Source organism: Myxocyprinus asiaticus, chromosome 9 (assembly GCF_019703515.2).
Source record: "Myxocyprinus asiaticus isolate MX2 ecotype Aquarium Trade chromosome 9, UBuf_Myxa_2, whole genome shotgun sequence".
Taxonomy (NCBI): domain Eukaryota; kingdom Metazoa; phylum Chordata; class Actinopteri; order Cypriniformes; family Catostomidae; genus Myxocyprinus; species Myxocyprinus asiaticus.
The window spans coordinates 33,145,115-33,172,849 of record NC_059352.1 but is presented as its reverse complement, the minus strand read 5'-3'; the positions used below and the strand labels follow the sequence as shown (position 1 = coordinate 33,172,849).

Sequence of the window (27,735 nt, the reverse complement as noted above, 5' to 3'; positions counted from 1 at the left end):
ATATTGATTCCGAATATAGCAAAGGATAAACTAAAAAGAATAAAAGAGAAACAAAATCTAATACCAATGAAAGTAAAAATTATGGTGCTCAGACAATCCAGCGTCCCAGTCTCCTGCAGCCAGCCGTCTCAGGGAAGCCATTTTATAAGGCCTGAAATGCAGCCAAGAGAACAAGGGTGCTGTCTACAATTCTGTCTCACTTGCTTTCATTCCCTTTTTTCTTTCTCCTCACACACTCTCCTCTGCTCGCTCTCGCTATTAGTCAAATTCACTGTCCCCACAAAGTAAAAAAAGGCTGCATGATAAATTAATCATACATAAGAAGGCGACTTTCACATTACTTGAACATCCTGAGCAAAACAAAACAGAAGAGGTGTTAAATGAATAAAGGAGAGTTTGCATACCAAGAGTGTGGCACCACATTATTAGCCTCAGACAACCCATGGAGAGCAAAAGACTGGCCATTCATTCTCCATTGTGCCTTCATTTGGCATACAAGTCTTTTTTGTCTGAAGTCTAAAGGCAACTAATTTTTGTGCAACTGCTGCTGTGTGAGTCTTCATGCATGTATGCAGCATTCTGCATCTAAGTTTAATATACACTAGTATGTTTAATTCACAGGTAATTTCTGTCAACATCCCCCTCTAGAAAGTCAATCCCTTTGAGAAAAAGGAATGTTTAGCTACCAACCTCATTTTCTTTAGCACAGTCAACAATAAGGCTACAGCTTTCTCCAGCCAAAGTCTTTGTGATGTAAAAGAGTATGCTTTTGTCTGAAAAGTACTTCTTTCGCTCTCCGGATCAAAGGCCTCGCTTTTCCCCCAAGAGTGGAATGGCAAACATGTTCAAAATCTCATCAGTCATGTTTTCCACTTGTCAAGATAGATCACAATGTTCTCTTGGAAAGGCATTGAGAGAATGATAAAGAAATAGACAAAAAAAAAAAAAAAAAAAGAATAGTATGAAGGAGTGAGTAAGAGAGTGAGACAGAGAAACTCAGATGGGTATCAGCTGGGGAGACACTGTTCTAATGAAGCCACAGTTGGGCAAACTTGTGAAACAGGAATCACCAGACATGGATGAGATCATGTCCACCACATAATTCAAGCATCACCCTGCTAATTTAGCATACCACTAGCCTCACTGGGTCTGTATTTCTATAATTAAACTAATCCAAGTCCATGCTATTCATTAAAGCTGTGCTACTAGAATAGGTTTACATGCTTTAATGTTCAAAAAACACATAATTTTTCTCATACTGTACATTTCTTTTCCCCGCTCTTCATACTCTGGTAGAAACACTCTTATTTACCTCCTGATTTACCCCCTGTCTCTTTAAAGCCCCCCCTTTCCGAAAAGCCCAGTCTGCTCTGATTGGTCAGCTGGCCTAGTCTGTTGTGATTGGTCAACCGCATAGAGCGTGTGTCGGAAATGTAACGCTCTTACCATAACCAGCTCCCGAGTCTTCCTAAGCAGCTGTAAACACTACTGGAACTATGGTAACAGTGGTGTCGGTTTTTGCCGTACCAGCTCTAGCCTGAGTCCGATAATGAATGAAATAATGAAAGTCTGAAAGAACAAGCTGATCGACCCGAACCAGCTTCGCAAGCACGACTTGAGCAGGACGTTTCACAGTGGTAAGTTTTACTTTTGTAGCTTTCTTACAAGTACACTGTTGATTATTGTGAACCTAACAAAGCTTCAAGTAAAAGACATGTAGTGCATCTAAGTTAGTCATCTTTTGCTTGAATGGGTGTAGCCGAACTTTTTTCGCCCGAGATATGAACGGAGAACAGAGGCTTACTCCTGGTTGGACATTACCGGGCAGTATTAGAGTGTTAGTGAGCAAGTTAGCTGTGGACTACCTATAGCGGCAGTATCATTACAGCTTGTAATTATATAAGACCATTTTGTTACACAGTTTTAGGTAAAAGCCGGCTCACAGCTGAATAGTAAATCATTACCAAAACAATAACATTACATAGCAAGTTAGCCGAGCACTACCGTGGATTGCAGACGTAAAATAACCGTTTGTAAAAATAAATCCATCTCCACACTTGATTACTATTCATGATAGTAAGAACGACAAACAATCTGCATAATTCTACACAATTGTAGGTAAAAGTGGGCCCGCAGCTGATTAGCACAACTATTTCAACATAACATTAGCTAGCAGGTTAGCAGAGGCTTACAGCTGTGCACTGGGTGTACACCGTAGCTACAACACAAAAATTTGTGGATTAATCCACAAATAATCAAGCATACTTACAGGTTGTGATCCTGAAGCGCCAGATTGTTCCAACAAAGTGGGAACTGCACCATCTTTCAGGGGTAACCGACTTGAAAATCCGGCATTGGTTGTTGTTGTACTGCTGAGGAATAGTGGTAAAAATACATTTTAACCACTGATACTTAAGTTCGTCTGCCTTTGTAAGTCCAAACAAAGAGGTTTTGCTTTTGCAGTGAAGAAAACAGTGTCTTCTCGACATAGCGACAACACTAACCCAACCGATCCTGGCCTTTTGCATGGACTTTGTGCTTTGTAACTTTGTAGACATTTTACATGCACAAAGAGCTATGTTACACACTAAAGGAAAGGTAAAATCCCAAAAAGCATAATAAGGCCTCTTTAATAATGAAAAAAAATTCCATTATTGAGTGAGCACATCAAAAAAAATCCACATTCAAAACCCTGTCCTTACTCTGATTCACTACAGAAAGCCTACAATAATTATTTAAATTTTGAGCGTATTTAGAGCAGAATTGCAGCCGTGTGTCATTAGTCCTTATGTGTTTACACCATGTCCGTAAAAAAATACTCTGTCATGTGTGTGTCAGCTGGGAAAACTGTAGCAGTTTAAGAACAGCAGCGACAGTACAGAAGTATGGATGAATATTTAACTGTTAACTGTTTTGCAAAGTTGTTTTCTTGCTATAAAGCTTAGATATTAGAACTTAGATGTTTTTTGGTAGGGTTGTTAAAGCTGATATTGGTTGTTATGCTTTAATGAATGGAACATTCATTGTGTTTACTGATATCGATGCGTTTAATAGGCTATGTTTTCCAGTGAAGTAACTTTAAAGGGTCACCCAGTTATTTTTTTTAAATGAATAGTAATTTTGAAGCATATGTATAAAATCATGACCACACATGTGAGATGAAGAATTCAGTCAGATCAGTAACCTTATCCACCTTTTTCCTGAATGGGAAGTGTTCCACGGTTCACCTGTTATACATTTCTGGTCTCCAGTGTTTTCACCCACATCAACATTTATTCTTAGCGGGTAAAGTATTACATTTGTAAAAGTTGTCAAAAAACATGTTGTTCTATTGCTCCGATACTTCACAGGGTCGAGATGACCGTTTTTGTTTTTTTTTAAACAGTGCCTCACCTGAGTTGATGACATGAAGCGATGGTCCGAGGTTAGTTACGTTGATATCATTAATTACTTTGAGATGTTATGACAGTCAACAACTGCACAAGTTGAGCGTGAAATACATTTTTACTCCAAATAACACTTAAATGGTGGTTGTTCTCCATCTAGATCGCTCGTTTTGGTTAGTTTTACATTACGTCTTGAGACCAGAAACAGAAAACAGGCAATTAGATTCATCATAGCGCCGCCCAGTGATTGTTCAGGAAAACTGTAGATAAAAGCTTGTTTATTCTACATGGGGCAGGGGTGCCTCATGGTGGCATGCTATCACATAACCAGCTGAATACTATTCGCTCACTCTCAGTAACTGCCTTGTTACTGGACACTTTTTTCATGGATTAAATTAATCCTAGTTTATTGCGTAAAGTGAAATTCTACAATGGCATTTTGTAACAGAAAACTACTGTGTTTGAATGATTCAGTATCCAGGCCTCTAGGTGTCACACGTCCTAACCAGACGTGACACGATAAGATTCCAGCGACGCAATCAGTCTGTTCACACCATGCGCGACACAAAACCTCTATATTAATACACTAAAATGAGGATAATTGACAATAAATTGTAGAAAACAGAGCAATCACAGACGAAACAGTTTATTGAACGCAAGTCATATTCTCACTGACGCTCTGTATGGGCATTTGCTTTCTACGGCAAACCCTGAGGGGATAAATACACACATACACAGGGCAAAGTTACTTTATGAATTGCATCCTTATTCAGTCTGTTACGATTGTTTATGTTCACGCGGTACTCCTGTTGTTATTTCGCCAATCTCCACATAACAGGGAAGCAGAAAGAAAGTCAGAATAAGCTGGATTTCTCCCCTCTGCCATTATGAATCTGAACCGGTGTGTGTGTGTGACCACGCCGGCTGAAGAGAGCGAAACTTTAAGCACAACATTCAGTAGGTGTGTGACACCCTCGGCCAAAAACATGTTGTTGTGAACAGTCTAGTGAGATGCCGACTTTAATATACTTCAATAAGTATAATTTTAGGCCCATTTGGTGACTGCACTGCGCGACGTTGCAGAAATAGAAAGGATTCGACAAATCTAATGCCCTGTCGCTTGTCACGGCTGGTTAGTACAAAAACTCTAATTAACATGGAAAAGAGAGCTTTTATCACATGTCGCGGCATCACGTCAGGTTAGGACACGGTGTCAGTGTAAGCCATTGTAAGTCATTTCGACATACTTCAAAAATTACTGAGTGCACCTTTAACATGTCAACTAATATTCATGACTTCGGAGTATTTTCTAACATTGTTTTCGTTTCGAGGTCCCCAAGTGTGTGTCTGCGTGTGCCGCTGTTTACTCTTTACTTATTTATTTTGCCCCAATAGCAGAAAGGCACAAGTTGTTCTCACTTTCCATTGCCTTTTTAGCAGATGGTCTGTTTAAAAGCCATTATAGGTACAAGATACTACAAGGTAGTTGTTCTAACAGCTAAAATATTTAAGGCATAATTGTACAGCCAGGCTTGGGCACACATTAAACAAGGCCTTAACACATGTAACTCTACTTATCAGCAAATTTAAAATAATTTAATGTCATGTTGTCCACTTAATTAGTTCATGGAAGAATAACATTCATCATAAATATAAATGTATGTATTAATAATATTAAAACTGGTAAATGTACCAACATATCGATACATTGCCTATGAATAAACAATACTTACCTCCAAATTATACTAAATAGTTTACTGTTAAACGTCATGCGGGGATGTCCATGATAACTTAACAGATTTCATAGCCAAACTCAAATATTACATTACTGTAATATAATATTAAATGATTATTATTGAATGTTAATTTTATTTTAGTACAACAGTAATATTTCTGTCATAATTTCATTATATTGGTCCTTAGACTTTTTTTTTTTTTTTTTATGGTAAACTTAAGACATTTGTATTTCTTGCCTAGTTTTTTAAAACATTCTCCTTATTTACAATGTGGTGAAACGCACCTTCTCCTCTTCTGTGACCCAGTGGCACATTATTACAAGAATGTTTTGAATTATGTGAAAAAATAGTAATTCCGTAGCACTTTGCTTTCTCATTACTCACTGCACAAGAAAATTGCACCTCGCACTAATAGCAAACCAACCTCAGAACACAGTGGGCGTGCTTGGACCGTGGAAATCCAGACTATACGTACATTTAATAAAATTGCAGCATTTTGGGGGGTGTAATAAAATCGCACTGGGCCATATCACAATTTTTTTTTTATTTTGATTAACTGTAAAGCCCTAAACTTATTTATCGCACGTGTTAACTTTCTGCCCTACTTATAAGTATTCATGCGATTTTATATATTCCGGTTAAGCGTAAACAATCATTATGTTATGTACTCACGCAGCATTAAAAATGACAGAAACTTGAGAACAACTGAACACAGAATTATAGTGAGGCGATATTGTTCTTCCCCACCTATCTGTTAATGATTATGGGTTTGAGGATGATGGCCAAATATCGCAAATAGAAGCATTATTTATTTTGTTGAGACTTTATCCATCAATGGAAGAACCTGAGCAGACTAACCTGAAAAGCTTTGTAGCCTATTAGCGCCTTCACAGCTGAATATTTGGACATGTTTTGAGAACTGTAGATAATTATGTTTATTTTAAAGCATATACTGAGTCTAGTCAGAACCTGAAGAGTTTGTTGTACCGAGATTATGTACTTACTGCAGTTACAGGGGAGGTCCAGACAGCAGGATGCTTGTGCATTACAGGACTCAGGCGATGAGACTGTCATGCTGCTGTTTTTTGGATAAAATTATTTTGTGGGAGATGACTGTGTAGTAAGCTCAATCTAGCTTTATAATTGTTAGTTTACATACATAATATCTGTATCTAAATGCTATAACCTACATGAAATGTTTTAGTGTTGACTGAACAACTGATCTGCCTTCAATGATCCTGTTGATAGATTGAATTTATTGTTCTTGTGTAAGAAATAACGATGTATTAGCTGCCACACAATAAACTGTACCATACAAAAAGAACTACATGCAATACAAATAAACATATTTATTTGGACATACATTATAAACATTGTACACAAAAGTTCAATGTTCTCAGTAAAGCAACTATAAAACAGTATGTATTATTAAAAGCACTAGCTGTACAAATAAATTTAAATGATACTGAATTAATGCCCACACTGTTTCCCAAATCACCTTTTCCCTTTAAGGGAAGACATGCACATTCTGCAAAGACAACTCAAAAGAAAGTGAATTGCAGGCAGGAAAAATGCAGGAAAGAGGAAAATCATAATACAGTTAATTTCAAACTGTGGATAATATAAGTAATCTCCGCTGTTGACTTCTTGTCAATAAAGTGAAAAGAGCACACAAACAAATTCTTCCAAGCTTTTTCAAACAGATGTTCCTAAGTCAATCCTCTGTAGGCAGGCAATGGAAGCAGCAGCATCTGGGACTGGAGCTCTTTGCTTTGCGAGTGGTTTCTGATCATAACATTGCTGTGGACTCGCTGAGAATATTGTGGATACCTTCAGAATGGATGATGAGGTGGAGGAAACGTTGTTACTCTATTACTAGTGTTGTCACGATACTAAAATTTCAGTAGTTGGTACCGATACCAGTGAAATTTCACAGTTCTCGATAACAATTTTGATACATTTACATTTTATGCATTTGGCAGACGCTTTTATCCAAAGTGACTTACAGGGACCTTATTACAGGGACAATCCCCCTGGAGCAACCTGGAGTTAAGTGCCTTGCGCAAGTACACAATGGTGGTGGCTGTGGGGATCAAACCAACAACCTTCTGCTTACCAGTTCAGTGCTTTAGTCCACTACGCCACCACCACTCCTTAAAAAGCACTGATACCACAGCAAAAATATGCTAATATGGTAATGTACTATTGAACACACTCCTTTAGCCTATTTAAAGTCAATTTTCAATGTAAAAAATAAATAAAAAGAAATGCATGTTTTCTTCAAATGTTTCTCAATTAAGCATGCATTGCTTAAGTGTTTTTAAGTAGGGTCCTGCTGAAATCTGTTTTATTTTTTCCCAAATCCTTTATTTTCCTTTTTAAAAATAAATGTTCTAGAATTCCATGTTTTAAAGTTGATTTTAATCTCATCATCCAAATAGTGTCTAATCAAATTCTTAAAACTTTTAAAAACTTTTAACAAGTAAAAACATAGAACAATTAATTTTCAACACACTAATGCCTTTTAACAAAATTGTATTCAGTACAATAGCACTCTTGTTTGTGATATATTGCTTAAATATTATTATCATTATTATTTATTATTTATAATATTACTACAAAGAATATTTCATTTTACTATACAGTTGTAATATATGTATTTCTATTTCAATTTCTTAAATTTCAGGCTTCTAGCTTTTATTTTGAAACGTGCTTTTATTTTCATTTAAAGCTCATGCAGCTCATGCAGACTAAGATAGCAGCATTTCACGGTTTAATAATCGCACTAGGACATATCATGATTTTAATTTGATTAATTGTGCATTTCAATGTAAAAAGCACTTGCTCAAATAAACGTTTGAGCATTTAAAAGCAGCCATGTGTCAGTCTGACAGCGTGCTGGGACCGAATTAAGTCGGTGCTCGGTACTACCGGTACTGCACAAACACTGGTATCGTGACATCTTTTTTATTTTAGTACCGACTTGGTACTGAAGTACCGGTACTTTTGACAACACTGTCTTATGACCATGCGCTACACGGACGGGTTTCACTGTTGCGCACCATCTCCGTGTTTATATCAGCTTCTCCCGCTGGACGCGCTGACATGCGCGATCTCCCGCAAACTTCGACTGGGGAGAATAGGATGGCGGATGCCGTGACTGGAAGTTACAAGTAAAAACGCGACAAAGTCACATCAGTTTACAACTTGTAAACTTTGACTGGTTTTGATTAAAATAAGCAAATAAAAGTGTTGTTTGAAGACGCGAGCCACTGTAAACAAGCTTAATTGTCCGTGCAATGGATGTTAAGAGTTTCCCCAAAAAATTATATTTACTCACATTTTGAGTTGTTTCTCTCCAAAACATATGCCTTTAGAAGAATTGGAACATGATGTGGGAGTAACATGGACTACTTTTATGATACTTCTGGGTCCTTTTTTTTAGATTTAAAGTGAGGCACTGTCCACTGAATTGTTTTGTATTGTATCTTCTTTTGAATTCCGAGTCATAAATGTTTGGAAGGACATGGGGGTGAGTCATTTAAGTCATAATTGTCATTTTTTGAACTAACTATTCAGTTTAAATAGTATCGTCTAACAAATAAACCTCATTCTCAGCTTAACATGGATTATTGATGGTATTTGGATGCGTAAAACACACCGATCTAAAATACTGATCAGCAGAAAATCAAATGGACATGTAATGTTGAAGACAATAATGACCCAAGAGTTGACAAAGCCATTAAGACTCATGAAGCAGCTTGTGAGCCCATGTTCCCAGGGATGTCGAGTCCCCTCTGCCCAAACTCTGCTCTCCCACCTGCTGTTAAACCAGATTGGAGTGAATTGCACACACACTCATGTCTTCAACCAGAGGGGCATAGGGGAGCAGGCCTGTAAACAATAACTGGGAGAAAACACTAGAGACAGAGTTCCTCAACCATGCCACTCCCATGACCTCAGGCTTAGAGTGGGACTTAAGAGGTCAATGCCAGGCTTTGTTAGGGCGTAGCAGGGTGGGGGAAACAATCCCAACCTTGGTCTTTAGATCATAAACTCCTACATCACAGTTGGGCCATGAGGAGGGGAAAAAAAATCTCTCTAGCAAGACAACCAATGGCAAGAAAATACCACAATTCATCCCTATGTACAGAGCTGATCTCTATCAAGTTAAAAGCCCATCAAATTAAATATCCTAATTCATCCTAATTTCATAAACAGAACATGAGCATTCTCACCCGTGTGTCGTTTGCTGGTGGGAGTCTCGGGAGGGGAGATGACCCCAGGCTGAATGCAAGCAGAGGTCAGGTTCAAAGTGCCTGAAGGTAAAGGCTGACCCCTCTTCAGTAGCTGCCTCTGCTCCTGCTGTCTGAAGCGTGGAGGGACTTCTCGGGGCAGATATCGAGGAATTGGCTGCTGTAACGGAGGTAACTGTTGTTGTAGGGCATTTGAAGGGCTACACTTGCCATTGCAGGAGGTGGTGGAAGGTTCAGTTATGTTTAGGGTCAGAACGGGTCTTGAAGTTACAGGAATTCTGGGATTGGGTTTAACAGAGTCTGGCACTGCAAGAGAAGAGGAAATATGCATAAAATAAGGTTTAGATCATTTAAATCAGTGGTACATGACATGAATTAAACTGCACACATCTTATTAACAGTCTGTCACAAATACTATTCCAGTACTTATTTACTTAAGAGTCTGATGGTGGTCTATAGGCTAATCAGGTATGAACTCAAGTGTGTTGTGTTGGGCAGCATGAACTGATGTCCCTCCTCATGTTTAATATACATTGGATTCTTAAGAACAAGAGGGTAAAGAGTTTGACAGAATATTAAACTGTGATGTGATATATATCAGATTTATATCAGCTGCTCTACTCTATTGATATCAGCATTGCAGTAAAACTGTTTATTGCGAGTTTATGAATTATTAAATGTGTTTATTTAGTGAACATTGGTCACTTAGTATTATGCTGTTGCCATCATTCTCCAGGCAAATAGCCAAGCGGTATCTATTTTAAGCCCTTGCCTTCATGATGATTGGTCCTCAATACTGTTTACAATGAACTCAGAAGAGGAGCAAGAGGACGTGGCAGGTCTTGACCTCTGCATTCACAAAACACTAAAGATCAGTGAACCTTTAAGCCAGGGCAAAATGCAAAACAAGTGGTCGCTGAGGGTGTGTAAAACAATCAGAGTAGCTTTGAGGTGCACTACGTGATCTGTACATGCCATTACTGCAAAAAAACTACATCTGTGACAGGACAGTGCAAAAGCTAAATGGAATACATCATCAAATCCACATGCTATTAATAAGCAATGTACATATTCACAGTACTGCAGTACAACAACTACAGATTACGGTCAGGTCCCTTTCCCAGTCTGAGCCTCCTTCTGATTTCATGGGGATTCTGGGTAAACACTGGACACACTCATGAGAAAAAAGAAAACGGGACTCATCAGACCAGGTGACCTTCTTTCACTGCACCAATGTCCAGTTCCGATGCTTGCGTGCCCATTGTAGGCACTTTTAACAGTGGACAGGGGTCATCATGGGCACTCGGATGGTTTGCGGCTAAGCAGCCCCATAAGCAGCAGGGTGCGATGCACTGTGTTGTGACTCGTTCCTCCCGTAACCATCATTAACATTTTCTGTGACTTGTGTCACTGTAGACCTTCTGTTGGTTCGGACCAGACAGGACAGCCTTCATTGCCCTTGCGCATCAATGAGCCTTGGGCTCAGGTCTTTACTACTGCCCATTTCTCCTGCATTCAACACATTGACTACGAGAACTGATTGTTGGCTTACCATATAATCTACCCAGACCTTGACATGTGGCCTTGTTAGGAGATGATCAACGCTATTCGCTTCACCTGTGAGTGGTCATAATGTTTTGGCTCAGTGTATAAGCCAATTTTTATTGATTTTTCAGAAAAATTAACGTGATAGATATCGTTAACATGATATAAAATTACATACGGTATATCGTGATATAAGATTTTATTATAAGATCACCCACCCCTAATCAGGATGTATAGCAGTCTCTGCCTGGCTCACTCTCTCCTGTCCATCTCCCTCATACATTTCCCCTCCTCCTCTAACCTTTCTCTCGTTCTGTTCTCTTCTGCACCCCCCACAGTCCGTTCGGCTCATTCATTGTCCCTATTGTTCAAAGTGCTTGTGAATTCATTACAGGAAGCAGATGGACACTGGGACTACGAGCTCTTCCCACAGGCAATTTGCTGTGGGGCCTCCCTCGTTCCATCTCTTCCTTTCTGTCAATCTCCTGTTCTTCCTCATTCTACCTCGGTCTACAGCTCCATCTCTCTCTGAAAAATACACATCAGGGCTTCACAATAATGATGGGCCATAAAGCATGGAAACGCTGATATGAAGAAAACAATGGTTCTTTTAAAATTAAATATTAATACACTTTGTAAAAACTAGGGATGTGCGCTACGACTAATTTGACTGTTGTTAAAATGGAAGTTTTGTAACCAACTAGTCGACTGGTCTAAAGTGAAACCAACCTTCAGAAAACAGTTAAAAACATTTGTTTTATGCAACCCATTTAAAATACTTAATCTATTCCAAATCTGATGCTAAATTCCACTGAAATGGGGCATTTATCTGCAAAGTGCTCGCCTTGCATTATGATCATTGTACATTAAATATAGAACATGACACGCATTCACTGAATCAACATTAGCTAATATTTAATAGACATATTTATTTAAAACAATTGAATGAATAGTGCAGGATCAATGGAACAACCCTAAAAGCCCAAGTTAAAGTTACTTAACATATTAAAACAGTCAGGACATTGTTGAAAATAATTAACAGGTAGACTAAGCCAAATCTATGAGAGAAAAAAAATGCGCTGAAAAGTCACGCGTACTTCACGCCGTGCAGTCGTGCATTAGCCATTGATCTAATATGACAGCTGTTCGGTAAAGAACGTTAACCAATAACAGATACGATGTAAAAAAAAAAAAAAAAAAAAAGTAGCTATAGGATAGAAAAAAACAGGCCTGTGATGCAGCCTACAATAAACCTAATGTATTCTAAACAAGACGTGCACACAGAATAAAAGATAGTTTAACCCGTTAAGCAGTCGGCACCTCGCTGAAAATAGCCTTCTTAATCAGCAGATAAAAAAAATTGCATACCTAGTCTAAAACAGTTATTTTCTAGGCTACTTACTCAAAAGCATAAATTTTTTGATGAGTACAATTAACCTGTTGACATGGTCTGGTGAAAGACGGGACTTGACTCTCCTGCGGCGATTATCCTGCGCTTGAAAAAGCCCGCTCAGCGGAAAAATAACATCCAAGCATGCACAGATGTAAAGAAGACTCAAATGTGAAAACATCCATATGGACTTTCAAACATTTGGAAAGCCGATTCCTGCACTACCGAAGTGATTTCCTAACTACTTTACTGAGTTTGCTTGTCTAGTGAGAGGACATTTTCCTGCGCGAGCCGCGAGTGAGAGAGGGAAGCAGCACCAGGCCTAGTGGCCTGAGGTGATATTAAACTCTGTATCTGCTCCAGATATCTTCTTTTTTTAAATAATATTTGTATTATTAATTCTATGTATAATATGTAACATTAATATGATGGTAATTTAAGTGCAGCCTCTGTAAAAATATAAAGCCAAACGTAAATGTGTAAAAATTATTATCAGTTTAATGGGGGGAAATATTAACCGACTAGTAATTCCAGTGTCGCCTAGCAGCATCCGAACCATTTAGTCGACTAGTCTCGCACATCCCTAGTAAAAACACTGAATTCAAATACACAATCCAGAAATGATAGCAACAGAATGTAGGTTTGGCACTCCTAAGAACGTCTAATGTTTAATTTTTAATCATTCTTTAGATCCCTGTAAAAAAAAAAAAATTATTCATCTATTTGTGTATTTATATCATACACAAGGCTTACTATGGTATACGGTGTTACCGGTTATACTCAGTACATACTCTGTAAACAGCTGTGTGGCCACAAGAAAGCTACTTGTTAGTGAGGCTAATCAGAAAAAAACTACATCAATTTGCTAGGGAGCATAAAGATTGGACTGTGGAGCAATGGAAAAAGGTCATGTGGTCCGATGAGTCCAGATTTACCCTATTTCAAAGCAATGGGCACGTCAGGGTAACAAGGGAAGTGCATGAAGCGATGCACCCGTCAAGCATAGTGCCCACTGTACAAGCCTCTGGAGGCAGTGTTATGATCTGGGCTCAGCAATGTTATGTGGCAATACAATGAAGTCAGCTGACTACCTGAAAGTACTGAATGACCAGGTTATCCCATCAATGGATTTTTTCTTCCCTGACGGCACGGGCATATTCCAGGACAACAATGCCAAGATTCATTGGGCTCAAATTGTAAAAGAGTGGTTCAGGGAGCATGAGGAATCATTTTCACACATGAATTGGCCACCACAGAGTCCTGACCTTAACCCCACTGAAAGTTTTTGGGATGTGCTGGAGAAGATTTTACGGAGTGGTTCGACTCTCCCGTCATCAATACAAGATCTTGGCCAAAAATTAATGCAGCTCTGGACAGAAATAAATGATTTGGTGCTGCATAAGGTTGTCGAAGCAATGTCACGACTAATGCGTGCCGTAATTAAAGCTAAAGGTGGTCCCATGAAAAATTAGAGTATGCAACTTTATTTTGGCCTGATATGACCTGTTTCAAATACTCAGACACACAAAAGAGGAAGTGTACACTAGTACTCTTCACTGGAATGAAGTGAGGGAAAGAAATTCTAAGGCGCTATTGAGCTCTATCCTGTTAAAAATTAAGTGTGTAATTTCTGCACCACTAGCATCACCAAAGAGAATTGAAATTACAATGGCTTTTTTCCAAACGGGTTTCTCAAACACTCTGACAGAGGTCGAACAACAGATCTAGTCCTGCCTCAAACTCACGTGTGTTTGCGTGTATGTGTGTGAGAGATGGTTTGTGAAACGTTGGGACAGTGTTTGGGTAATGTCTGAGTGGGACATCCCCAATCCATCTGTTAAGGCTTAAAGAGTCATCCAGATGCAGCTTTTCAATTCTCTATATTCACATGACTGGCTGTTGCTATGGAGTATCAGCATAAATTTGGTACACTTTGCATCTTATTCTGGCTAAGAACCAAGAACTACCCACTGACTGTCTGATCGACAGATATAAAGAGACAAACCATATGTCTTCCGTTTTTACAAGACTTTTAGTGGTGGAAAATCCAAAATCAACAATAACAGACATTGATAATGGCAAATTTAATGAACATTTCTTGATAACCAAGAGCAAAACAACAGAATATTTGTTCATTTATCTGTGTTCAAAGATATTAAAAATGAAGTTGGTTATTGACCTACTTATGCTTCAAGTTCCAAAATACACAAGTTAATTTAGCATACAATGACTATTACAGATGATGTCATTCTGACAAGTTCATATGGACATTATATTGTATAATATTCACTATGTTTTGCTTTTGAGGGAAATCACTGTGAACTAGTGTTGCACGGTATACCGATACTAGAAAGGTATCGCAATACCCTGCCGTTAAAAACGGTACTATTCCTCATTTTATTAGTACCGATACTTTAAGAATGACAGCGTTTTAATAAGAGCTGTATTTCCTGAGTTACGTCGATGTGCGATAGCAGGGCAGTGTGTGTGCAGCGCTCTGCTTCCACTCCCTGCAGGCACACTGGGCGTGCCAAACTTTTTTTCCTCTCATACGCTGCAGCTTTCATGGTGACAAAACAAGAGGCATGGCTGCAAATACAAGTGCTCTTGCTGACCGTCCACAGCTTGTCGACAAAGCAGATGCACAAAGCGAAATATGGCATTATTTCGCTTACACAGCCGACAGTCAGGGCAAGCCCACGGACACCACAAAGCCTGTCTGTAAAAGATGATTTAAACCTACGAAGACCAAGGGAGCCAAAACGTTCAACTTGGCAAAGCATCTCGCCGCCAGACATTCCGACCTGTTCAAATAATTTAAAGAGCGACAGGTTAGTGAATGTGATTGATAACATAATTAGCCTACATTATGCTCATGCCCTCAAATATAAGTCAAACGAGTGCGATTTATTTTGTGACAAGCTAACTTTTTTCCCCATTGTAGTCTGATGAGGCAATTGAGGGCAATAATAACGGTTTAATTTGGCTTTATCCTTTTAGCTAACTTACCAATACTGCAAACATCGCTATATGTAAACGCAATGTTCACATTGTTAACACTTTACCTTAAACTGCAAGCTGCTAAAAATCAGCTGTTCAGAAGTATGCACTGCAGATCAACAACACCATAAATTATCAATTTATACTCAATCAGTACTGGTAATGGTAAATATGGCGTGCATTTTTGTCAATAATTATTTCTACAAGAAAATGTGCTCTGTGTAGAGCGAACAGACCTCCGCCAAGAGGTGTATTGAGTCTTATATTATACACTTTAACGTTTAATAAGTGATATCTGGTTGCAAATATAAAGTTAACTATAAAATAAAATAAAAAAATCACAAATCACAAATCACAAATAATCAAGTACAGGGGACATCAGATTACTGTAAACCATGTAAAAGCTTTAATAACACTGTGACCTTGGTCTAATTATTACAATAATCCAATTATTAATGTTATAAATTTACTAATTAATTGTCAAAAACACACCTACATGTATGAAAAAACAAACAAGAAAAATCTTAGCAAATAGACTAAAATTTTATTGAGCATGAAAATAATAACATAAATAACATTAACTGTAAGTCTGGCACTTCATGGTGATGAAGCTCAAACCCAGAATTATTAGCCTGCACACTAGTGCACTAAAGTAGACTGAACACAAATGACTCAATACATCTCCTTGGCGGATGTCTGCGCTCTACTGAGCGCATTTTCTAGTTTTCTATTTAGTCAAATTAGATTTAAAAATGACAATTAATGAGAACAGGGTCTCTCAAAAGTAGTTTACAATCTACATAGGCTATCAAACTGAAAAGTGAAATATCAAAGTATTGAAACATTAGCATAATTTATCCATCTCCCCCTACCCCCACAGACACAAACAGATGCCAGCAGAATCGGCAACCACCCAGTTGAGGCAGTCTTCCCTTCCAGCTGTGTTTGAAAACCACAGCAAATATAATAATGACTCAATATATGCAAAAAGACTGAACAAAGCAGTAGCTGAGTTTATCTGTCTTGATCAGTTGCCAATATTTACAATTGAGAAAAGTGGATTCCGGAACCTTGTGCAGCAACTGGACAGAAAATACGACATGCCTGGAAGAAATAATTTCATGTATATTGAAATCCCAAAGCTGTACACTGAGACCAGGAATGTTATTCAGGCACAATTCACACACCAGTCTTTCTTTGCTTGTACCACTGAGCAGGGCAGTTGATGCATATATGGCGGTCACAATCCAGTATATAACTGAATCCTGGGAGTCCTGGTGTTTAGGATGTTCAGATTTATATTCGGATCATACATCAGACAGTCTCCATGAAGCCCTGGAGGAGATGGTGTCCGAGAAATGGGGACTGGACCTGTCAAAAATGGCCATAACCTTCATCTGGCTGTAGGCAAGGCATTAAGCCTGGACTGTGTCTCAAGTTGCTTGTCCAGGCTCCGGACAACCGTGTCTGCCTTTTCCAGGTCAAACAAAATGATGAGGAGCTTGAAGGAGAAACAGAAGACCTTGAAGCTATCTGTACCAAGTCGCTGCAAGCCACTCACATCCCGGGCAACCTCAACACTCCGGCGGACGCGCCGTAACAACAGGTTACCCTCAAGGGAGAGTGGAGACTCCACCTTCAGGTGGTCCAGCTGTTTGGAGTCGATTCGGTCAGGCACAGGTGCACCTGTTCGCCTCCCAAGAATCCTCCCACTGCCCGCTCTGGTATGCCCTCACCGAGGCCTTCCTCAGCATAGACGCGCTGGCACACAGCTGGTCCCCTGGCATTCGCAAATATGCGTTTTCCCCCAGTGAGCCTGCTCGCACAGACCCTGTGCAAGGTCAGGGAGGAGACGTGGAGCTCGGACCTCACGCTCCTCGTGAGAGCTCCCCCCGGGCAAATTCCCCTGAGGAAGGCCCTTCTTTCTCAGGGAAGGAGCACCATCTGGCACCCGCGCCCAGACCTCTGGAATCTCCATGTCTGGCCCCTGGACGGGACACGTTCACTCAGGCTAGGGCTCCCTCTATGAGGCGCCTGTATGCCTTTAAGTGGCGTCTGTTCGCTAAGTGGTGTTCTTCCCGTCAGGAAGACCCCCAGAGGTGTGCAGTCAGATCAGTGCTTTCCTTCCTGCAAGAGAGGTTGGAAGGGAGGCTGTCCCCTTCCACCTTGAAGGTGTACGTTGCTGCCATAGCAGCACACCACGACGCAGTCGATGGTAAGTCCTCAGGGAAGCATGATCTGATCATCAGGTTCCTAAGAGGCACCAGGAGGCTGAATCCCTCCAGGCCGCGCCTCGTTCCCTCATCGGACCTCTGTAGTTTTTCAGGGTCTACAGAGAGCCCCCTTTGAGTTTTGCAGTCAGCCGGGCTTAAGGCACTCTCCTTGAAGACTGCCCTCCTGACTGCGCTCACTTCCATCAAGAGGGTAGGTGACCTGCAAGCGTTCTCTGTCAGCGAAACGTGCCTGGAGTTCGGTCCGGGCTATTCTCACGTGATCCTGAGACCCCCGACCGGGCTATGTGCCCAAGGTTCCCACCACTCCTTTTAGGGACCAGGTGGTGAACCAGCAAGCGCTGCCCCAGGAGGAGGCAGACCCAGCCCTGTCGTTGCTGTGTCCGGTGCGCGCTTTACGCATCTATTTGGATCGCACGCAGAGCTTTAGAATCTCTGAGCAGCTCTTTGTCTGCTTTGGTGCACAGCAGAAAGGAAGCGCTGTCTCCAAGCAGAGGATCGCCCACTGGCTCATTGACGCCATAACTATGGCATATCTCGCCCAAAACATGCCGCCCCCGGTAGGGCTACGAGCCCATTCTACCCGTGGTGTAGCGGCTTCTTGGGCCATGGACAGACGTGCCTCTCTAACAGACATTTGCAGAGCAGCGGGCTGGGCAACACCCAACACCTTTGCAAGGTTCTACAACCTCCGGGTGGAACCGGTTTTGTCCCAGGTAGTGGCACGCAACACAAGCGGATAAGCCCGGGATAGCCGGCCGGGTGTATCGCTTGCACATAGCGCCTTCCACCTCCTTTTGAGCTGAAGACGTGCGCTGTTAATTCCCAGTAGTGTTCACAAAAGTTGTTCCCTGGTTGACTTCCTCCGAGCCCTGTGGCAGTCGAGTTTTCAGAGAGACTCGCTGCCGGCCCAGTACACGCGCTAACTAAGAGCCCGGTTCTGGGGTAGGTGCTCCGCATGTGGCGGTTCCCTGTAAGGCTAACCCCATGCGATCTTTATCTTCTGCTAGTTCGTTTCCCTGCTGGCAAACTGCGTCTTCCTTGGGCAGAGCCCCTCTGCCCCAGTCTCCATGTTGTAGTAACTCCTCCCCCATTGGGCAGGATCTACCTTGAAGGCTCTCCACATGGTTGGAAAGACCATGTGATGTATTCTTTCACTTAAATATCCCCCCCTCTCTTGGGGCGAGGTGTGGTCTCCGCGGTGTCCTCCCCTTGGGAGGGACACCCCCCGACTAGACCTGGCGGCCCAGTCGGATAATCCCCCTTCTTTTTTAGGGAGTGGAAAAAGAGAAGGGGAAAGAGGCCACGACTGGGTTAAGCCTGTCTCTAACTCTGGGTACTCGACTTGTCCCCAAAAAGGGCCGTTTGACACTCATAACTATGTTGGGGGAGGTTACGTGTCGACCTGGTGCGCTGGCTATGAGGCACACAGCAAGTCTGCCCACCACACACCGCCAGTTCAAGTAACACAGTTCAGCCTTGTGGCGTTTTGTATAGGGACCCCAAGTGTCACTACATCGACACCAACGTCGAGTGAGTGACAGATAGGGAACGTCATGGTTACTGGTGATGGAGGGAACGAGACGTTGGTCCCTCCTGCCACAACGCTGAACTACCCGCTGAAATGGCCGGACCTTATATCGGCTCCTCAGCGTAAAACCTGAATGAGTGGTTGCATACCAGCTCCTTTTATACCCATATGTTCGGGGGAGTGGCATGCAAATACCACTCGCCAATTTTCATTGGCCTTTTATCAAAGACCAGAGGTGTCTCGGGCTCCCAAGAGTGACCCCTAGTGTCCTAGTGTCACTACATCGACACCAACGTCTCGTTCCCTCCATCAGGGAACGGAGGTTACACCAGTAACCATGACGTTTGTTTATTTAAACAGCTATAAAGCTTAGCAGCTGCAACAGAATAATTTTATGTTTGTTAAAACATGTAGCTTAGCAGCTATGACAAAATATATTTTTATTTATTTATTTTGATTTTTTGTTTAGTTTAAACAGTTCAAGTTCCCGCTCCGCCTCAGCAGATGGTAAACACTGAGATTGGTACACCTGTATGCTAGGCTGTATCATAGACTGATAGTTGCTCACCATAGGCCTGTGTGGTGTCATGTGATGTTTTTTTTTAAATAAAGGGGAGGAAATGCTCAAAGCAGGGCAGGAACATGCTGGTCAATTGAGAGTTTTCAGTTTTTTTTAAATTAATAAATAAAACAAAGAATTTTAAGTTCCATTTTCTGTCATCTATTATTCAATTACTTTTCCTGTTGTTTTAGGTTCTTGCCGTGGTATCGTTTCAGTATTGGTATCGAGATATTTTAGTCAGGTATCGTATCGAAGTCATAATTTTGGTATCATGACAACACTACTGTGAATGATGTGGCCAAAAAAAAAAAAAAAAATTCCATTAAACATTAGTCAACTGATTGCAGGGAATCTTTACCCCAGCAGGACATAATTGCGGTAGAAAATGTCTCCATTGTGGCCTTACAGTGCACTAAAATTTTAATTTGGTGACCTTTGCAAAAAGCCACTTTCCATGAATTTTGATGCTAAAAGAAGATGCACCTTTTTCAAACTGCCTGAGTGTTTGAAAGCATGGAAATAGCTCACACATACCCACTGCTATGATGACCACCAACCACAGCACAGAGATGCCAACAAGGAGGGATATACAGTAGGTAGATACAGGCATGTTCATATTTTGTGAGCCAGGTAGCCAATTGAAGTTACAGAAGTTAATTAAGCTGTGATCACAGGCCCTCCACACCCATGTAAACATGCATGAGGCAAACAGATCGAAGTTTTGGGATAAATGAGAACAATGCAGTCAAGGTGGCATTTTCACGTCAGTACTGCTGAAGTCACAACATCAAAAATAAAATGTTCAACTGCGCAATTTCTGACATCAATCCCACAAAAAACAAGCAAACATTTAAAAACCAGATTCCAAGCAGCAAAATCCCATGTGTAAATTATGGATGTGCATGAGTAATTAAGTAATCAAGTACTCTTTCTGCACCAGCTACTTGAGTATTACAAATAGTACTCCAATAATCACAAATTCAGCTTTTATTGGTGGAAAGAAAATGTGAAACGTACTCGGAAGATGATCAGACCAGTATGTGTGTATGTGTGTTAAATCTCGGAATACCGGGGAGTCACGTGACGCAATGCGAGAATCGGACGTGTGAATGGCGAGCTCTGCGCACTTTGCTAGTTTTAATACTTTTTATGACAAACCGGTGAGATTCGATACACTCTGTTCCATAACTGTTCTAGGAGGATAATGTGTCAAAGAATTCAAAATCCTCAGGCTCTGGAGACATTAAAAGACACTTACGTGCTCAAGCTGACGCCCCTGAGCAGACCGCGAGCCAGGGAGTCAATTTAGTCGGGGAAGTGCGAGAAATGCGGCGAGAGATGTTGAACATGCCGGCAATGCTGACGAAGGTCGTTGCTGACTTGGAGGATCTTGCTATGATACGTCGATTGATCACCGCCATGGAGGCGAAGTTTACTGATGTGGTTACAAGAGTGGGGGATGTCGAGAAATGCCTGGAGTCATCGGAGAGTGAATTATCTGCTAATCTGCTAGTGACCAAGGTGGATTTGGAGCATGTCTGGGAGAAGTTGGAGGACATGGAGAACCGTAGCCGGTGGAATAACGTCCGTATCGCCGGAATTCTAGAGGGCAAAGAGGGACAGGATATGGTGAAATTCCTGGAAGGGCTCTTTCCGAATCTGCTAAACATAGCAGGCCATAAACTGGAAATCAAGCGAGCTCACAGGGTTCCCGTTCAGCGATCCACGGAGGGAGGCAGGCCCAGATCAATTCTGGCCAAATTTCTGAGATCATCTGATGAAGATCGTGTTATGCAAGGCGATGAGTAAAGGAAGGCTTTCTTAGAAGAACCACAGCATTTTCACGTTCCCAGACTTTGCGAATTTGACAAGAGAGAAATGTGATTGATTCAAGGAATGCAAGAAACATTTACATCAATGGAAGGTCGCTTTTGCACTGATATTCCTGGCCAAATTGAGAATAGATGCTAAGGATTGCCGTAAAACATTCACGTGCCCACAGCAAGCGATGTCCTTCATAAAGTCAATGGAGTGAGTAAGTCATCTTGTGGTACTCACATTGCAGCCGAGTGGACCAGCTCACTGAACATTCGCTTGACTGTTTGAGGAAACTGAACGCTTTTTTATGTGCTGGTTCCACCTAGCGGCTAGAGTTTATTTTGTAGAGTAACACAACTTCAGGACAGTTTTATGGATGAATCTACATGCTCTTTGTGTTTATTCCACCTATTGGCTGGAGTTTGTTTTATAGATTATCTTTTGCTGTGTCATTCTGTCTCACAAAATTTGTATAGAAACACCGGACTTGAGTAATCCGACGGCAAAGTTGTCGCGGGGGCTCTCGTAGGTGTACATGGACTATTTGAGTTTGGAGGCGCTGTCATGCTTGGGGTTAATGCACACATTTTTCTTTTTTCTGTTTGTTTGGTTTTGGGGGATGTTTGGGTTCTAATGGTTGCACTAATGTTGGAATGTGGTCTTTATAATTTTGTTTTTGACACACTATCTATTTTTTCTTATATGTCAAAATGTCAAATGTTAATATGAGTGAATTGTCTCTCTCCACGTGGAATATAAATGGGTTGGTACACCCCATAAAAAGAAGGAAGGTTATTTCTCTTAAGCACAAGAAATATGATATAGTTTTTCTTCAAGAAATGCACCTTTCTCCGCAGGAAGCTGAAAAATTTGGAAAGTTATGGGGTGGGCATTTTTTTATAGTGCTGGATCGAGTAAGAGCAAGGGAGTCATAACGCTGATAAGCAAACATGAGGTGTTGCCACATATGGAGAAAAGGAAATCATATACCTGCCGCTTCAATGCATCCCTTTTGCAAAATCCTGAATTCCAACAAATGCTAAAGGCTGAAATCAATGTCTATATGGAGACCAACTGGTCCTTGGTATCCTCTGTGGGCATGGCTTAGGATGCACTTAAGGTGGTTCTTAAGGGCCGGATCATACAGTATGCCGCATTCACCAAAAAATCCGAAGCACAAGAACTTGTGGAATTGCAAGGGAATATTAAAATTGCCGAGGCAGAGCTGAAGCACAGGATGTCGTCTAATGGCCTCAGAGAACTGACCTGATTGAATACAGGTATAATACTATTTTGTCACGGAAGGTGAAGTTTTGGCTATTCAGGGCAAGACAGTCATACTTTGAGTCGGGGGACAAGGCAGGAAAACCTCTGGCTAGATATATAAAACAGAGAGGGTCTTTTTCTACCATTCCCTCAGTGAAATCTGCTGGTGGTGAAATATTTACCTCAGCCATTGATATTAACAATGCTTTTAAAGAATACTATCTTGATCTTTATAGCTCCACATCTTCGTCTACTGAAGAGGATATTAGAAACTTTGTGGAATCATTAGAACTTCCTAAACTGACGACGGAGCAAAAAAATTCTCTTGATTCTGAGATAACCTTGGAGGAGCTTGGCGAAGTAATTAAGGCCTTGCCTACAGGCAAGGGCCAGTTTTATTGGGCCAGATGGCTTTGCCACTGAATTTTTTAGATCTTATGCTACAGAACTGGCTCCACTTTTGTTAGAAGTTTATACGGAATCATTAATGAATGGAAAGCTTCCACCAACTATGACGCAAGCCCGGATCAGTCTGATTCTTAAAAAGGACAATGATCCAAGCAAGTGTAAAAGTCACAGTCCAATTTCCCTGATCCAACTAGACGTTAAAATATTGTCAAAAATGTTGGCTATAAGTTATGACATCTCTTATACATATAAATCAGGTGGGGTTTATTCGGGGCCGTAACTCTTCTGATAACATTAGGTGTTTCATTAATGTCATGTGGGCCGTGGCGAACGATCAGACTCCGGTCGCTGCCATCTCGCTTGATGCCAAAAAGGCGTTTGATATGGTAGAATGGGATTATCTTTTTAGGATTTTGGGAATGTACTGGTTCGGGAAAACTTTTATTGGGTGGATTAAGTTACTTTATAGACACCTGGTAGCGGTGGTTCAAACGAATTAATTTCAGATTATTTTACTCTAGATAGCGGCACCCGGCAGGGTTGCCCTCTTTCCCCATTATTGTTCTGTCTTGTCCAGGAACCATTAGCAGCAGCGATAAGAAAGGAGGATGATTTTCCAGGGGTGGCGGTGGGAGGTGTGGCGCATAAGATGATATTTTATTATTTGTCTCTGACCCTACTAGATCTATGCCTTGTCTCCACAGAATTATGAATTCCTTTTCTAAGTTACAATTCACTCAGGATACAGAGTGAATTGGTCTAAATCCGAAGCTTTGGCTCTGACAGCATACTGTCCGGTAACGGCTTTTCAGCCGGGCACCTTCCAGTGGCCCAAACAGGGCATTAATATTTGGGTATTTTATTCCCAGAAAATTTGTGTGATTTAGTTATGTGGGCAGGTGGGCTTCATTACATTTATCTATGATTGGGAAGGTTAATGTTATTAAAATGAATTGTATTCCAAAATTCAACTACCTGTTACAATCTCTCCCTGTAGATGTCCCCCTCTCTTATTTCAAGCAATTTGTTAACATAGTGAAGTCCTTCATTTGGAATGGTAAGCGTCCCAGATTACATTTCAATATGTTACCTAAACCGACTGAAAAAGGTGGGTTAGGCCTACCTAAGATTTTGTTTTATTATTATGCATTCGGTCTCAGACATTTGGCACATTGGTCGCTTCCACCTGAGAGAGCCCCTCCCTGGTTTTGTATTGAACAGGAAGTTCTTGCCCCTATTTCATCACTGCAAAGCCTATCAAACTAATTGGAGAAGTTGCACCCTGTTGTCTCGCATTTGCACGCGATATGGATAGAAGTGTACAGAGTGATTAATTCAGACATTTATTTAAATGTTGCTTCAAGCATATGGCTGAACCCAAAATTATGTATTAATAAGTCCTGCTGGACAGAATGGATTGTGAGGGAGGTTAATATGCTGATGAGAGTGGATTATTGAGATCCTTTGAAAATATGGTTCAACATTTTGGGATTCACAGGTCTCAATTCTTCAGATACTTACTGCTACGCCACCTGCTTTGTACTATTTTTGGGAGTAGTATACACCCCGCTAGAGACTCCTCTGGGAGTCGTGATTACTGCTTTTGGAAAAGGTCATGAGGCATTAGTGTATTACTCCCTGCTAATTCAGAGTCTGGGGGACAGAGCTTCAACTTCTCTCAAGAGATTATGGGAGAAAGATTTAAACTTGGTATTGGAGGAGGGAGTGTGCTAGGATTCTAAAAAATATCAAGTCTACATCTAGAGATGCAAGGGTACGCCTTATGCAATTCAAGATTTTACATCAATTCTATTGGACCCCTACTAGATTGTATAGGCTTGGTCTTAAAGACACACCAACCTGCTTGCAATGCCAATCAGAAGATGGGAACACAACCCATGTTTTTTGGTGGTGTGTTAAGATCCAAGAATTTTGGTTGAGGGTTCAGAGTATTATGTGTGACGTATTGGGCACTCAAATTTAATTTTACTCCAGACTCTGTATTTTAGGCGATGGAGCGGTCATTAATATAAGGGGAAAATGCATAAAAAATTGGGTCCAAGCCAGTGTTATGATTGGCAGACAGATCATTCTTAGGGGACGGAAGTCAGCTGGAGCGCCCTCATTTCAAGAGTGGTGCACAAAGATGGGCAGGGTAGCGGCATTCGAGGAGATGTTATATAGAAGGCTAGGCAACTTGGATTTGTTCAATAAAAAATGGGGCTGTTATTTGGCCTTTTTGGAAGACTTTCGGGGAGGGGCAGTGGAGAGAGGAGTGCAATTTTAAATGTGCGTGATTATTATTATTTTATATATATATATATATATATATATATATATATATATATATATATATATATATTCCTTTTTTTCTTTTTTTTTTTTTGTCTGTAACTCAAGTTGTGACCACAGGGATATTTGTTTGGGGTCAGGGTGGGATTGGGAGGGAGGAAAGGGAATAATGGGGGTTACAGTTGATCCTGTGAATATGTTTTGCTTTTCTGTTTCAAATGTGTGAATCAATAAAAAAAATAAATAAGTGTTAATCAGAAGAAAAAAAAAAAAAAAAAAAAAATCTCTAAATACCGGCAGGGCTCATTTTATAAAAAGCAAACTTTTACCACTGTTTTTTTTTTTTTTTTTCTGAATTATAACGTGAAATTATACAAACGTGATAGCCTTTATGCAGACTCAGAGTTTATATATGTGCATTACCCTAATGCCATCAGTATTGGTTTCTATCTAAGCTCCGGGTGAGTGAACGTTTTTATATGGTTATTTTAAATCTTTTTTGTTTTCCATTTTTATTAATGCATTTTGTTAATTTAACCAAAAGAAAAGCATATTTTGTTGAAGTTACCTTATTTTGAAACCATTCTTGCTAACGTTTGTGAATAAAACTAAATCTAAGATTCATGTGCATGTCATACGTGTTATTTTTAACATGTATTTAAATTTACGAGTAATCGAGTACTCATTTTTTATGGGTTAGAGTACCTGGCTACAAAAGTACTCGAAATGCGCTCATCAAGCCATTTCATAGGGTCTTTAATTACATACAGTTGAAGTCAGAAATTTACATACACCTTAGCCAAATACATTTAAACATAGCTTTTCACAATTCCTGACATTTAGTCCTAGAAAACATTCCCTGTCTTAGGTCAGATAGGATCACTACTTTATTTTAAGAATGTGAAATGTCTGAATAATAATAGAGAGAATTATTTATTTCAGCTTTTATTTCTTTCATCACATTCCCAGTGGGTCAGAGGTTTACATTTTGTATGATACACTTTGTTAGTATTTGGTAGCATTACCTTTAAATTGTTTAACTTGGGTCAAATGTTTTGGGTAGCCTTCCACAAGCTTCTCACAACAAGTTGCTGGAATTTTGGCCCATTCCTCCAGACAGAACTGGTGTAACCGAGTCAGGTTTAGGCCTCCTTGCTTGCACATATTTTCAGTTCTGCCCACAAATTTCTATCGGATTGAGGTCAGGGCTTTGTGGTGGCCACTCCAATACCTTAACTTTGTTGTCCTTAAGCCATTTTGCCAGAACTTTGGAGGTATGCTTGTGGTCATTTTCCATTTGGAAGACCCATTTGCGACCAAGCTTTAACTTCCTGGCTTATGTCTTGAGATGTTGCTTCAATATATCCACATAATTTTCCTTTCTCATGATGCTATATATTTTAGGAAGAGCATCAGTCCCTCCTGCAGCAAAGCACCCCCACAACATGATGTTGCCACCACCATGCTTCACGGTTGGGATGGTGTTCTTCAGCTTGCAAGCCTCACCCTTTTTCCTCCAAACATAACGATGGTCATTATGGGCAAACAGTTAAATTTTTGTTTCATGAGACCAGAGGACATTTCTCCAAAAAGTAAGATCTTTGTCCCCATGTACACTTGCAAACTGTAGTATGGTTTGGAGCAGTATAGGATTAGGACTCATTTTAATGTGGATATAGATACTTGTCTACCTGTTTCCTCCAGCATCTTCACAAGGTCCTTTGCTGCTGTTCTGGGATTGATTTGCACTTTTCACACAAAATTACGTTAATCTCTAGGAGAATAAATGAATGGTTTAATGACTTCAACCTAAGTGTATGTAAACTTCTGGCTTCAACTGTATAGGGTCCTAAAATAAATATGGGTACTGAATTTGATTTGAATTTGCGTGTACAGCATTTCTTACAATAACAAGTAACATATCTGCTTAACAGAATTTAAATGTGTTAATATGCTTCTAGTGCTTCAAGAAGACAGCATTACAGATTGCTTAATTTCTCTGTATATTCACTAACAAAAGAGTACCAACAACTGCCATGGCACAACCATGTTTTTTTACCTATACCTTGACAATACCATGGGGTTTTGAACAAGTACCATTATAATTCCATGGTCTTTGAAGTACCTAGGAATACCATTTAAATAACACGGTACATATGGTAATCATTCAGTACCAATGTATTTTTAAAGTATGGTATTATCATCTGATACCATCACTGGACTATTGTAATACCACAGTACTTTTCTGTAAGTGCGGTTAGAGAGAGAATTCAGATTTATTGGCCAGTAAGATACACACAAATAAGCACTTCAC

At 40.4% G+C, this 27,735-nt stretch overlaps 1 protein-coding gene across 2 annotated transcripts in view; it reads right to left on the bottom strand.

The window, feature by feature from the left end:
- The window catches only part of LOC127446448 (trinucleotide repeat-containing gene 6C protein-like), an 85,919-nt gene that overhangs the window by 25,647 nt on the left and 32,537 nt on the right, over positions 1–27,735 (bottom strand). For both annotated transcript variants that reach the window (XM_051707353.1, XM_051707354.1), the window contains exon 3: positions 9,361–9,684. In XM_051707353.1, the coding sequence (XP_051563313.1) occupies positions 9,361–9,684 (324 nt within the window). The remainder of the gene's footprint in view (positions 1–9,360; positions 9,685–27,735) is intronic.